At 50.7% G+C, this 13,298-nt stretch overlaps 1 protein-coding gene across 2 annotated transcripts in view; it reads left to right on the top strand.

Moving 5' to 3' along the window:
- rgs9a (regulator of G protein signaling 9a) overlaps positions 1 to 13,270 on the top strand; it is a 46,391-nt gene extending 33,121 nt beyond the window's left edge. For both annotated transcript variants that reach the window (XM_085269884.1, XM_085269885.1), the window contains 5 exons: positions 7,209 to 7,324; positions 10,246 to 10,333; positions 10,848 to 10,986; positions 11,084 to 11,166; positions 12,054 to 13,270. In XM_085269884.1, the coding sequence (XP_085126010.1) occupies positions 7,209 to 7,324; positions 10,246 to 10,333; positions 10,848 to 10,986; positions 11,084 to 11,166; positions 12,054 to 12,210 (583 nt within the window). In that variant the 3' untranslated portion in view covers positions 12,211 to 13,270. The remainder of the gene's footprint in view (positions 1 to 7,208; positions 7,325 to 10,245; positions 10,334 to 10,847; positions 10,987 to 11,083; positions 11,167 to 12,053) is intronic.
- Positions 13,271 to 13,298: the final 28 nt, after the last annotated feature.

A 13,298-nucleotide genomic window follows, 5' to 3' on the forward strand; every position in this document is an offset into this window, starting at 1 on the left:
AGACGGGCAAAGAGAGACGAGACGGGCAAAGAGAGACAAGACAGCACAGAGAGACGAGACAGGCAAAGAGAGACGAGACAGCAAAGAGAGACGAGACAGCGCAGAGAGACGAGACGGGCAAAGAGAGACGAGACGGGCAAAGAGAGACGAGACAGCACAGAGAGACGAGACGGGCAAAGAGAGACGAGACAGGCACAGAGAGACGAGACAGCACAGAGAGACGAGACGGGCAAAGAGAGACGAGACAGCGCAGAGAGACGAGACAGCACAGAGAGACGAGACAGCACAGACAGACGAGACAGCACAGACAGACGAGACAGCACAGAGAGACGAGACAGGCACAGAGAGACGAGACGGGCAAAGAGAGACGAGACGGCACAGAGAGACGAGACAGCACAGACAGACGAGACAGCACAGAGAAACGAGACAGCACAGACAGACGAGACAGCACAGAGAAACGAGACAGCACAGACAGACGAGACAGCACAGAGAAACGAGACAGCACAGAGAGACGAGACAGGCACAGAGAGACGAGACAGCACAGAGAGACGAGACAGCACAGACAGACGAGACAGGCACAGACAGACGAGGCAGCACAGAGAGACGAGACAGCACAGACAGACGAGACAGCACAGAGAAACGAGACAGCACAGAGAGACGAGACAGGCACAGAGAGACGAGACAGCACAGAGAGACGAGACAGCACAGACAGACGAGACAGCACAGAGAGACGAGACAGGCACAGAGAGACGAGACGGGCAAAGAGAGACGAGACGGCACAGAGAGACGAGACAGCACAGACAGACGAGACAGCACAGAGAGACGAGACAGCACAGACAGACGAGACAGCACAGACAGACGAGGCAGCACAGAGAAACGAGACAGCACAGAGAGACGAGACAGGCACAGAGAGACGAGACAGCACAGAGAGACGAGACAGCGCAGACAGACGAGACAGCACAGAGAGACGAGACAGCACAGAGAGACGAGACAGCACAGACAGACGAGACAGCACAGAGAGACGAGACAGGCACAGAGAGACGAGACGGGCAAAGAGAGACGAGACGGCACAGAGAGACGAGACAGGCAAAGAGAGACGAGACAGCACAGAGAGACGAGACAGGCAAAGAGAGACGAGACAGGCACAGAGAGACGAGACAGCACACAGAGATGAGACAGGCAAAGAGAGACGAGACAGCACAGAGAGACGAGACAGGCAAAGAGAGACGAGACAGGCACAGAGAGACGAGACAGCACAGAGAGACGAGACAGGCACAGAGAGACGAGACAGCACAGAGAGACGAGACAGGCAAAGAGAGACGAGACAGGCACAGAGAGACGAGACAGGCACAGAGAGACGAGACAGGCAAAGAGAGACGAGACAGCACAGAGAGACGAGACAGCACAGAGAGACGAGACGGGCAATGAGAGACGAGACAGGCAAAGAGAGACGAGACAGCACAGAGAGACGAGACGGGCAAAGAGAGACGAGACAGCACAGAGAGACGAGACAGCACAGAGAGACGAGACAGGCAAAGAGAGACGAGACAGCACAGAGAGACGAGACAGCAAAGAGAGACGAGAAAGGCAAAGAGAGACGAGACAGGCACAGAGAGACGAGACAGCTCAGAGAGACGAGACAGGCAAAGAGAGACGAGACAGCGCAGAGAGACGAGACGGGCAAAGAGAGACGAGACAGCACAGAGAGACGAGACGGGCAAAGAGAGACGAGACAGCGCAGAGAGACGAGACAGCTCAGAGAGACGAGACAGGCAAAGAGAGACGAGACAGCGCAGAGAGACGAGACGGGCAAAGAGAGACGAGACAGCACAGAGAGACGAGACGGGCAAAGAGAGACGAGACAGCGCAGAGAGACGAGACGGGCAAAGAGAGACGAGACAGCGCAGAGAGACGAGACGGGCAAAGAGAGACGAGACGGCACAGAGAGACGAGACAGCACAGAGAGACGAGACGGCAAAGAGAGACGAGACGGCACAGAGAGACGAGACAGCACAGAGAGACGAGACAGGCAAAGAGAGACGAGACGGCACAGAGAGACGAGACAGCACAGAGAGACGAGACAGCACAGACAGACGAGACAGCACAGACAGACGAGGCAGCACAGAGAGACGAGACAGCACAGACAGACGAGACAGCACAGACAGACGAGGCAGCACAGAGAAACGAGACAGCACAGAGAGACGAGACAGGCACAGAGAGACGAGACAGCACAGAGAGACGAGACAGCACAGAGAGACGAGACAGGCACAGAGAGACGAGACGGGCAAAGAGAGACGAGACGGCACAGAGAGACGAGACAGCACAGACAGACGAGACAGCACAGAGAGACGAGACAGCACAGACAGACGAGACAGCACAGACAGACGAGGCAGCACAGAGAAACGAGACAGCACAGAGAGACGAGACAGGCACAGAGAGACGAGACAGCACAGAGAGACGAGACAGCACAGACAGACGAGACAGCACAGAGAGACGAGACAGGCACAGAGAGACGAGACGGGCAAAGAGAGACGAGACGGCACAGAGAGACGAGACAGGCAAAGAGAGACGAGACAGCACAGAGAGACGAGACAGGCAAAGAGAGACGAGACAGGCACAGAGAAACGAGACAGCACACAGAGATGAGACAGGCAAAGAGAGACGAGACAGCACAGAGAGACGAGACAGGCAAAGAGAGACGAGACAGGCACAGAGAGACGAGACAGCACAGAGAGACGAAACAGGCACAGAGAGACGAGACAGCACACAGAGACGAGACAGGCACAGAGAGACGAGACAGGCACAGAGAGACGAGACAGCGCAGAGAGACGAGACGGGCACAGAGAGATGAGACAGCACAGAGAGACGAGACGGGCACAGAGAGATGAGAAGGCGCAGAGAGACGAGACAGCGCAGAGAGACGAGACGGGCAAAGAGAGACGAGACAGGCACAGAGAGACGAGACAGGCAAAGAGAGACGAGACAGGCAAAGAGAGACGAGACAGGCACAGAGAGACGAGACAGCGCAGAGAGACGAGACAGGCAAAGAGAGACGAGACAGCGCAGAGAGACGAGACAGGCAAAGAGAGACGAGACAGGCACAGAGAGACGAGACAGCTCAGAGAGACGAGACAGGCAAAGAGAGACGAGACAGCGCAGAGAGACGAGACGGGCAAAGAGAGACGAGACAGCACAGAGAGACGAGACGGGCAAAGAGAGACGAGACAGCGCAGAGAGACGAGACAGCTCAGAGAGACGAGACAGGCAAAGAGAGACGAGACAGCGCAGAGAGACGAGACGGGCAAAGAGAGACGAGACAGCACAGAGAGACGAGACGGGCAAAGAGAGACGAGACAGCGCAGAGAGACGAGACGGGCAAAGAGAGACGAGACAGCGCAGAGAGACGAGACGGGCAAAGAGAGACGAGACGGCACAGAGAGACGAGACAGCACAGAGAGACGAGACGGCAAAGAGAGACGAGACGGCACAGAGAGACGAGACAGCACAGAGAGACGAGACAGGCAAAGAGAGACGAGACGGTACAGAGAGACGAGACGGCAAAGAGAGACGAGACGGCACAGAGAGACGAGACAGCACAGAGAGACGAGACAGGCAAAGAGAGACGAGACGGCACAGAGAGACGAGACAGCACAGAGAGACGAGACAGCACAGACAGACGAGACAGCACAGACAGACGAGGCAGCACAGAGAGACGAGACAGCACAGACAGACGAGACAGCACAGACAGACGAGGCAGCACAGAGAAACGAGACAGCACAGAGAGACGAGACAGGCACAGAGAGACGAGACAGCACAGAGAGACGAGACAGGCACAGAGAGACGAGACGGGCAAAGAGAGACGAGACGGCACAGAGAGACGAGACAGCACAGACAGACGAGACAGCACAGAGAGACGAGACAGCACAGACAGACGAGACAGCACAGACAGACGAGGCAGCACAGAGAAACGAGACAGCACAGAGAGACGAGACAGGCACAGAGAGACGAGACAGCACAGAGAGACGAGACAGCACAGACAGACGAGACAGCACAGAGAGACGAGACAGGCACAGAGAGACGAGACGGGCAAAGAGAGACGAGACGGCACAGAGAGACGAGACAGGCAAAGAGAGACGAGACAGCACAGAGAGACGAGACAGGCAAAGAGAGACGAGACAGGCACAGAGAAACGAGACAGCACACAGAGATGAGACAGGCAAAGAGAGACGAGACAGCACAGAGAGACGAGACAGGCAAAGAGAGACGAGACAGGCACAGAGAGACGAGACAGCACAGAGAGACGAAACAGGCACAGAGAGACGAGACAGGCACAGAGAGACGAGACAGGCACAGAGAGACGAGACAGCGCAGAGAGACGAGACGGGCACAGAGAGATGAGACAGCACAGAGAGACGAGACGGGCACAGAGAGATGAGAAGGCGCAGAGAGACGAGACAGGCAAAGAGAGACGAGACGGGCAAAGAGAGACGAGACAGGCACAGAGAGACGAGACAGGCAAAGAGAGACGAGACAGGCAAAGAGAGACGAGACAGCACAGAGAGACGAGACAGGCAAAGAGAGACGAGACAGCACAGAGAGACGAGACAGCACAGAGAGACGAGACAGCTCAGAGAGACGAGACAGGCAAAGAGAGACGAGACAGCGCAGAGAGACGAGACGGGCAAAGAGAGACGAGACAGCACAGAGAGACGAGACGGGCAAAGAGAGACGAGACAGCGCAGAGAGACGAGACAGCTCAGAGAGACGAGACAGGCAAAGAGAGACGAGACAGCGCAGAGAGACGAGACGGGCAAAGAGAGACGAGACAGCACAGAGAGACGAGACGGGCAAAGAGAGACGAGACAGCGCAGAGAGACGAGACGGGCAAAGAGAGACGAGACAGCGCAGAGAGACGAGACGGGCAAAGAGAGACGAGACGGCACAGAGAGACGAGACGGCACAGAGAGACGAGACGGCAAAGAGAGACGAGACGGCACAGAGAGACGAGACAGCACAGAGAGACGAGACAGGCAAAGAGAGACGAGACGGCACAGAGAGACGAGACAGCACAGAGAGACGAGACAGCACAGACAGACGAGACAGCACAGACAGACGAGGCAGCACAGAGAGACGAGACAGCACAGACAGACGAGACAGCACAGACAGACGAGGCAGCACAGAGAAACGAGACAGCACAGAGAGACGAGACAGGCACAGAGAGACGAGACAGCACAGAGAGACGAGACAGCACAGAGAGACGAGACAGGCACAGAGAGACGAGACGGGCAAAGAGAGACGAGACGGCACAGAGAGACGAGACAGCACAGACAGACGAGACAGCACAGAGAGACGAGACAGCACAGACAGACGAGACAGCACAGACAGACGAGGCAGCACAGAGAAACGAGACAGCACAGAGAGACGAGACAGGCACAGAGAGACGAGACAGCACAGAGAGACGAGACAGCACAGACAGACGAGACAGCACAGAGAGACGAGACAGGCACAGAGAGACGAGACGGGCAAAGAGAGACGAGACGGCACAGAGAGACGAGACAGGCAAAGAGAGACGAGACAGCACAGAGAGACGAGACAGGCAAAGAGAGACGAGACAGGCACAGAGAAACGAGACAGCACACAGAGATGAGACAGGCAAAGAGAGACGAGACAGCACAGAGAGACGAGACAGGCAAAGAGAGACGAGACAGGCACAGAGAGACGAGAGAGCACAGAGAGACGAAACAGGCACAGAGAGACGAGACAGCACAGAGAGACGAGACAGGCACAGAGAGACGAGACAGGCACAGAGAGACGAGACAGCACACAGAGATGAGACAGGCAAAGAGAGACGAGACAGCACAGAGAGACGAGACGGGCAATGAGAGACGAGACAGGCAAAGAGAGACGAGACAGCACAGAGAGACGAGACGGGCAAAGAGAGACGAGACAGCACAGAGAGACAAGACAGGCAAAGAGAGACGAGACAGCACAGAGAGACGAGACAGGCAAAGAGAGACGAGACAGCACAGAGAGACGAGACAGCACAGAGAGACGAGACAGCAAAGAGAGACGAGAAAGGCAAAGAGAGACGAGACAGCACAGAGAGACGAGACGGGCAAAGAGAGACGAGACAGGCACAGAGAGACGATACAGGCACAGAGAGACGAGACAGGCACAGAGAGACGAGACAGCGCAGAGAGACGAGACGGGCACAGAGAGATGAGACAGCACAGAGAGACGAGACGGGCACAGAGAGATGAGAAGGCGCAGAGAGACGAGACAGCGCAGAGAGACGAGACGGGCAAAGAGAGACGAGACAGGCAAAGAGAGACGAGACAGGCAAAGAGAGACGAGACAGGCACAGAGAGACGAGACAGGCAAAGAGAGACGAGACAGGCACAGAGAGACGAGACAGCGCAGAGAGACGAGACGGGCAAAGAGAGACGAGACAGGCACAGAGAGACGAGACAGGCAAAGAGAGACGAGACAGCGCAGAGAGACGAGACAGGCAAAGAGAGACGAGACAGGCACAGAGAGACGAGACAGCTCAGAGAGACGAGACAGGCAAAGAGAGACGAGACAGCGCAGAGAGACGAGACGGGCAAAGAGAGACGAGACAGTACAGAGAGACGAGACAGGCAAAGAGAGACGAGACAGCGCAGAGAGACGAGACAGCGCAGAGAGACGAGACGGGCAAAGAGAGACGAGACGGGCACAGAAAGACGAGACTGGCACAGAGAGACAAGACAGGCACAGAGAGACGAGACGGGCAAAGAGAGACGAGACAGGCAAAGAGAGACGAGACAGCGCAGAGAGACGAGACGGGCAAAGAGAGACGAGACAGGCACAGAGAGACGAGACAGCGCAGAGAGACGAGACGGGCAAAGAGAGACGAGACGGGCACAGAGAGACGAGACGGCAAAGAGAGACGAGACAGCACAGAGAGACGAGACAGCACAGAGAGACGAGACGGCACAGAGAGACGAGATGACAACAGAAGCTGGACACAAAAGAGACACTGCTATGACCAAAATGCAAAAACAACAGAGTCCCTAGAAAACAACATTTTCAGGAACTAGAAGATGATTATCTTATAAAGGAACAAGTAAAAAGTTCAGAACCAAACTTCAAACCCTGGACGAACCCAGGGACCACGGCAGGATGATGATGGATGTCCCAATAGTGACTGAACCTGTGTTTGTCCTCAGGGTTGAAGTTCCTACTAAAATGCGTGTGGAGCGCTGGTCCTTCAGCTTATTCGAGCTGCTGAGTGACCTGCGAGGGCGAGATGACTTCAAGGTCTTCCTTAAGAAGGAGTTCAGTGGTACGTCAACAAATGTCGTTCATCACAGTTTCTCTTCTTGGTAGAGTTGAGAGTTCTGCATGACTAAACAACTACAAGCATGGAGTTTTATCCATGTTTAGCTAAATACAGTGAAGATTAGGACACATTTATGCTTTATCATGGTGATGGGTGGTAGATAAAACAAAGGGAACATGGATGTTTCAACTAAACTGTGAAACACCCACGTCAGCCATATTTCTTTCACAATAAACATCAGGACCCTTATTATTCAACATAGAGCTCATTTGTATTTATTCAGTCTTCAGTTTATTTTAGTTTTGTCAGATCTTCGTGCCAACGATTGTGGAGAGGTTTCCATAATTTGACAAAAATGTTACACTTTGGCTCCACTGGTGGGGTTAGATGAACCACCAGTGTCTTATAGTGTCTTACTATTTATATTTTATCCCTGCACATTTGGCGTGGAGCCCCCATGATTTCAAATCAAATCAAATCACTTTTTATTGTCACATCACATGTGCAGGCACACTGGCACAGCACATGCGAGTGAAATTCTTGTGTGCGAGCCCCACAAGCAACAGAGATGTGCAAACACAACAACACAAACGAGCAAAATACAAGAATGGCCAACCTGAAACTAATAAATATATGTACAATATATAATAGTGTATGCATTTCTGGATGTGTATACTAAATATTTTCCTACGTGTGTGTGTGTGTGTGTGTGTGTGTGTGTGTGTGTGTGTGTGTGTGTGTATACACATTTTTACAAATTAAATAGTAAAAAAATAAAAATAAAAAAATAAAAAAAAATAATAATAATAATAAAATATATAAAATATACAGAGTTGAATATGTGCAAAACAAGTGGCATTTATATACAGTGTGGAGTGCATAATGTTGAAGTTCCAGTAGTGAAGCTGAGGTGTCTATGACGTGTTCAGCAGTCTGATGGCCTGATGGAAGAAGCTGTCTCTCAGTCTGCTGGTACGGGACCGGATGCTGCAGAACCTCCTTCCTGATGGAAGCAGTCTGAACAGTTTATGGCTGGGGTGACTGGAGTCCTTGATGATCCTCCCCGCTTTCCTCAGGCACCGCTTCCTGTAGATGTCTTGGAGGGAGGGAAGCTCACCTCCAATTATCCGTTCAGAGCACCGCACTACTCGCTGGAGAGCTTTGCGGTTGTAGGCGGTGCTGTTGCCATACCAGGTGGTGATGCATCCAGTGAGGATGCTCTCAATGGCACAGTGATAGAAGGTCCTGAGGATGCGGGGGTTCATGCCGAATCTTTTCAGTCTCCTGAGAAAGAAGAGGCGCTGCTGCGCCTTCTTCACTGTTTTGTTTGTGTGTACTGACCACGTAAGATCCTCAGCCAGATGTACACCAAGGAACCGGAAGCTGCTCACTCTCTCCACAGCAGCGCCGTTGATGGTGATGGGGGTGTGTACTTCTCTGCACCTCCGGAAGTCCACTATCAGCTCCTTTGTCTTTGCGACGTTGAGGGTGAGATGGTTGTCTTGACACCAGTGGGTCAGGGCGCTGACCTCCTCCCTGTAAGCCGTCTCATCACCGTTGGTGATAAGACCCACCACTGTAGTGTCGTCCACAAACTTCACAATGATGTTGGAGCTGTTAGTGGCTGTGCAGTCGTAGGTGTAGAGTGAGTACAGGAGAGGGCTCAGTACACACCCCTGTGGAGCACCAGTGTTCAGTGTGACGGGGGATGAGGTGATGCTGCCCAGTCTGACCACTTGGCGTCTGTCAGACAGGAAGCTAAGGATCCAGCTGCAGAGGGAGCTGCTCAGTCCTAGATCCTGCAGTTTCCTGTCCAGCTTCGAGGGAACGATGGTATTGAATGCTGAGCTGTAATCTACAAACAGCATTCTCACATACGTGTCTCTCTTCTCCAGGTGTGACAGGGCAGTGTGTAGTGTCAGGGCTATGGCATCATCAGTGGACCTGTTGTGGCGGTATGCGAACTGTAGAGGGTCCAGTGAGTCGGGTAGTGCAGAGCAGATGAAGTCCCTGACCAGCTTCTCGAAGCATTTGCTTACGATGGGGGTCAGGGCTACAGGTCGCCAGTCGTTCAATGAGGAGATGGTGGAGGATTTGGGTACAGGGACGATGGTGGCCATTTTGAAGCAGGCTGGGACTACAGACAGAGAGAGGGAAAGGTTGAAGATGTGCGTGAACACTCCAGCCAGCTGAGCCGCGCATGACCTGAGGACGCGGCCGGGAATCCTGTCCGGACCAGTAGCTTTGCGTGCGTTCACCTTCCTGAAGCACTTCTGCACATCCTCCTCAGACACAGTGTGCGCACTGACGTCATCCGCGGTGCGCACACTGTCCGGTCTCGTGGTGTTCGCTGTGTCGAATCTAGCGTAGAATACGTTTAGATCCTCACACAGAGAGGCCGTGGTCTGCGGTGTGCTGGGTTTCCCTCTAAAGTCTGCGATCGTGTTTAGTCCCTGCCACATACTCCGAGGGTTGTCAAACTGTTGCTCCACCCTGTCCCTGTACTCACGTTTGGCTGCTTTGATCATCTTCCGGAGTTGGTAATGTGCGTGTTTGTAGTCCGATGTGTTCGCGGAGGCAAAGGCGGTGTTCCGTGCCGCCAGTGCCGCGCGAACATCTCCGTTAATCCAGGGTTTTTGATTTGGGAAGGATTTAACTGTTCTGGATGGGACGACATCTTCCACGCATTTCCTGATAAATCCGCAGACTGAGTCTGTGTACTCATCAATGTCTCTGGCGGCCACGTGAAACATTTCCCAGTCCGCGTGATCAAAACAGTCCCGCAGCGCAGACTCCGATTGGTCCGTCCAACAGTGCACCGCCCTGTTGTTGATTTTGTTGTATATGTACAATGACAACTCCATAAGTCAGAAAACTGTCATACTTATTAGGATCTAATGTGGTATATGGTGTGTGCACATCAGGTGAGAACTTGGCTTTTTGGGAAGCAGCAGAAGAACTGAAGTGGGGAACCTCATCGTCTATGTCAACAAAAGCTGAGACCATCTTCAAGTAAGACAAATAATCTAACCTCATTCTTCTTTCTTTGATTTCTATTTTACTTTATTTTACATTCCACATTTTTACATTTAAATTCCACATTTTGTGTTTTCTTGAGACCCGTCCAGCCATCCTGGTTACACAATACATCTTTGTTTCACATGAGATTCAGTTTCACACTTTACAATAGCTTTTGATTCAATTCACTTAGACAGCGCCAAATCACAACAACAGTCACCTCAAGGTGCTTTATGTTGTACAGTAGGTCGTCCAATAATACATACAGAGAAAACCCAACAATCATATGAACCCTATGAGCAAGCACTTTGACGACAGTGGGAAGGAAAAACTCCCTTTGAACAGGAAGAAACCTCCGGTAGAACCAGGCTCAGGGAGGGGCGGGGCCATCTGCTGCGGTGAGGGGAGGAAGACGGGGTCATTTTAAATTGATTTCAGGTTTTCTAAATCTTCACTCCTATAACTTTCAGCCATGGAGGAGATTGATGTAGAATGTGTGTGTATGCAGGACCTTCCTGGCCCCTGGCGCCCCCCGCTGGATCAACATTGATGGCAGGACAATGGGTCTGACAGTGAAAGGTCTGGAACATCCTCACCGCTATGTGCTGGAAGCAGCACAGACGCACGTCTTCCTGCTCATGAAAAAGGTGTGTCCAGATTCATGATTGGTGTGAGGGTCAAAAATGATCTGTTCATACCAACACGTGGAGGTTGCTAGCATGCTCATGTTTTTGATTGGCACAGGACACGTTCTTCCGTTACCTCAAGTCACCTACATACAAGGACATCCAGAAGAAGGCACTGAACCCTGAACCGCACAACTTCAGGTTAGTATTCTACATAATGTAGACACAGAAGCTGAATTTCAGGTACCACTTATTCCAATTTAAAATGATCCAAACAGGAAAAACAGGGAAGGGAACCTCTTACTATATTGGGATATATTACCACAAGTACTGACGTACACACAGGCAGTACTTTTTGCCTGGATCCTTCATAATAGTAATCCGACTACATCACAAACTTTTCCATACAGATCTCTATATAAGGAGACATGTTTAAATCCAGGCTGAAACAGGAAGTGGTGACAGTGTTGTAAGAGAGGCCTGCAGTTAATAAGAAAGGATGACTGTATGAAACTGAATAGTGTCTGAAGTCCGCAGGGGAAGAAATCAGTTCCTCTGAGACCGTCACTGTGGCTCAAGTAAAAAATGCTTGGAATTTAAGTTTATATGAAAAAGACGAAGACTAAAAGAAAAAGAAGACAGAAAGAGGAGAAGCACTGCGTCACTGCAATGGGAAAACAAAGTAAATAAAACTTCTCCAGCATTCATGGGATAGAAGCTCCTGTAATGATAGCGCCATTTTCAAATTGAAGATAAGAACATTTAAGATGAGACAGCATGAGGGATGTTTACATGTTTAAGTCTGGTCCACAGACCCACTGAGATCTGATGTGTTTTTAAAAGCCCTCCCTTCACACCATTTGGATTGGCATCACATTCAAATATTATTTTCTGCGTTGTGTGTCACCAGTTGCTCCTTCTGTGCGTATAGTGGTCAAACAGGTTTACCGTCTAATCATTTGAACCCAAACCAGGGACAGGACAAGTAAAGAGCATAACATTCTACAATCGATAAGCAATGTGTGTTTCACAACTTTACTCTGGTGAAAGAGGCTTTTTTGTCATTAATGTTTGTATTTCCATCCAAGTCCTGCCAACCTGGAGCAGAATGCTCTCAACCGGAGCCCGGGCATCCACCCCATCATCCTCTGGCAGCAAGAAGAGGAGGAAAAAGCCAAGGCTGCCGCTGCCTCCGCTCCAGTGGATGTCAAAGCCATGATGAGCAAGATCGACAGGAAGAAGTAGAAAAGTATAGTGCAGGTGTGTTTGTATGCACGCAGGTTCGTTTAAAGCAGTCCTCTTTGTAGCTGGATACATGAAAGGTCTCACTTTACTTATTAATGGTCTCCTGTTTTAGTAACTGTGAGTTATTTTAAATTGGAAGGAAAAACTTGGGCTTTCAGGGCCAAGATCTGGAGAAACACGGGCTGAGCCATCAAAAGCTTTTCTTCTGTCTGTGCACAGATTACATTTCATTTGCTTATTTGAGTGAAATAATCCTAAAGACAAGTTACAAACGATCATTTACATATCACATTTTCTGATGTACTTAAAGCTGTTTCTACAGTTTCTACTAGTCAGCAGATCATATTTCATGTATATTGTGTTAGCACAGTTTGTTAATAACACTCTTACTGTTGTGAGTCTACAGGGTGGACCATTTATATGGATACATGGTAACAACATGGAAATGGTTGGTGATATTAAAGTCCTGTTTGTGGCACATTAGTATATGTGAGGGGGCAAACTCCTCAAGATGGGTGGTGACCATGGTGGCCATTTAGAAGTCGGCCATCTTGGATACAACTTTTGTTTTTTTCAATAGGAAGTTGTTGTTGAAAAGCTACTGTAAAGTTACGTTGAAACCAAGCACACCATTGTTTTTCTTGTGACATTACCAATAAGTTTGATGTGTCACATGGCCCTCTTCCTATTGAAAAAACAAAAGTTCTATCCAAGATGGCCGACTTCTAAATAGCCACCATGGTCACCACCCATCTTGAGGAGTTTGCCCCCTCACATATACTAATGTGCCCCAAACAGGACTTTAATATCACCAACCATTCCCGTGTTGTTACGGTGTATCCATATAAATGGTCCACCCTGTAGAACTGCAGTTGCACATATACACTGCTGTCATTACAGGGTTTTGTTTTGGTCTTATTAGATTAAATGTGTCACAATCGTGCAAAATAGTATTTCAGTGCATGTCAATGAAAGAGTATCTGTGTAGCATCCAAGTGTGGACCATGTCCCAAAAATACAAATAAATGAATTCTAATAAATAAGCTCAATATGTAGAAGACTTTGAATGTCACGGCTGATTTTTTTTT

The sequence above is a fragment of the Mchenga conophoros genome, linkage group LG4 (assembly GCF_057382185.1).
Source record: "Mchenga conophoros isolate Kocher_MC1m ecotype Shallow Benthic linkage group LG4, M_conophoros_male_GT1.1, whole genome shotgun sequence".
Taxonomy (NCBI): Eukaryota; Metazoa; Chordata; class Actinopteri; order Cichliformes; family Cichlidae; genus Mchenga; species Mchenga conophoros.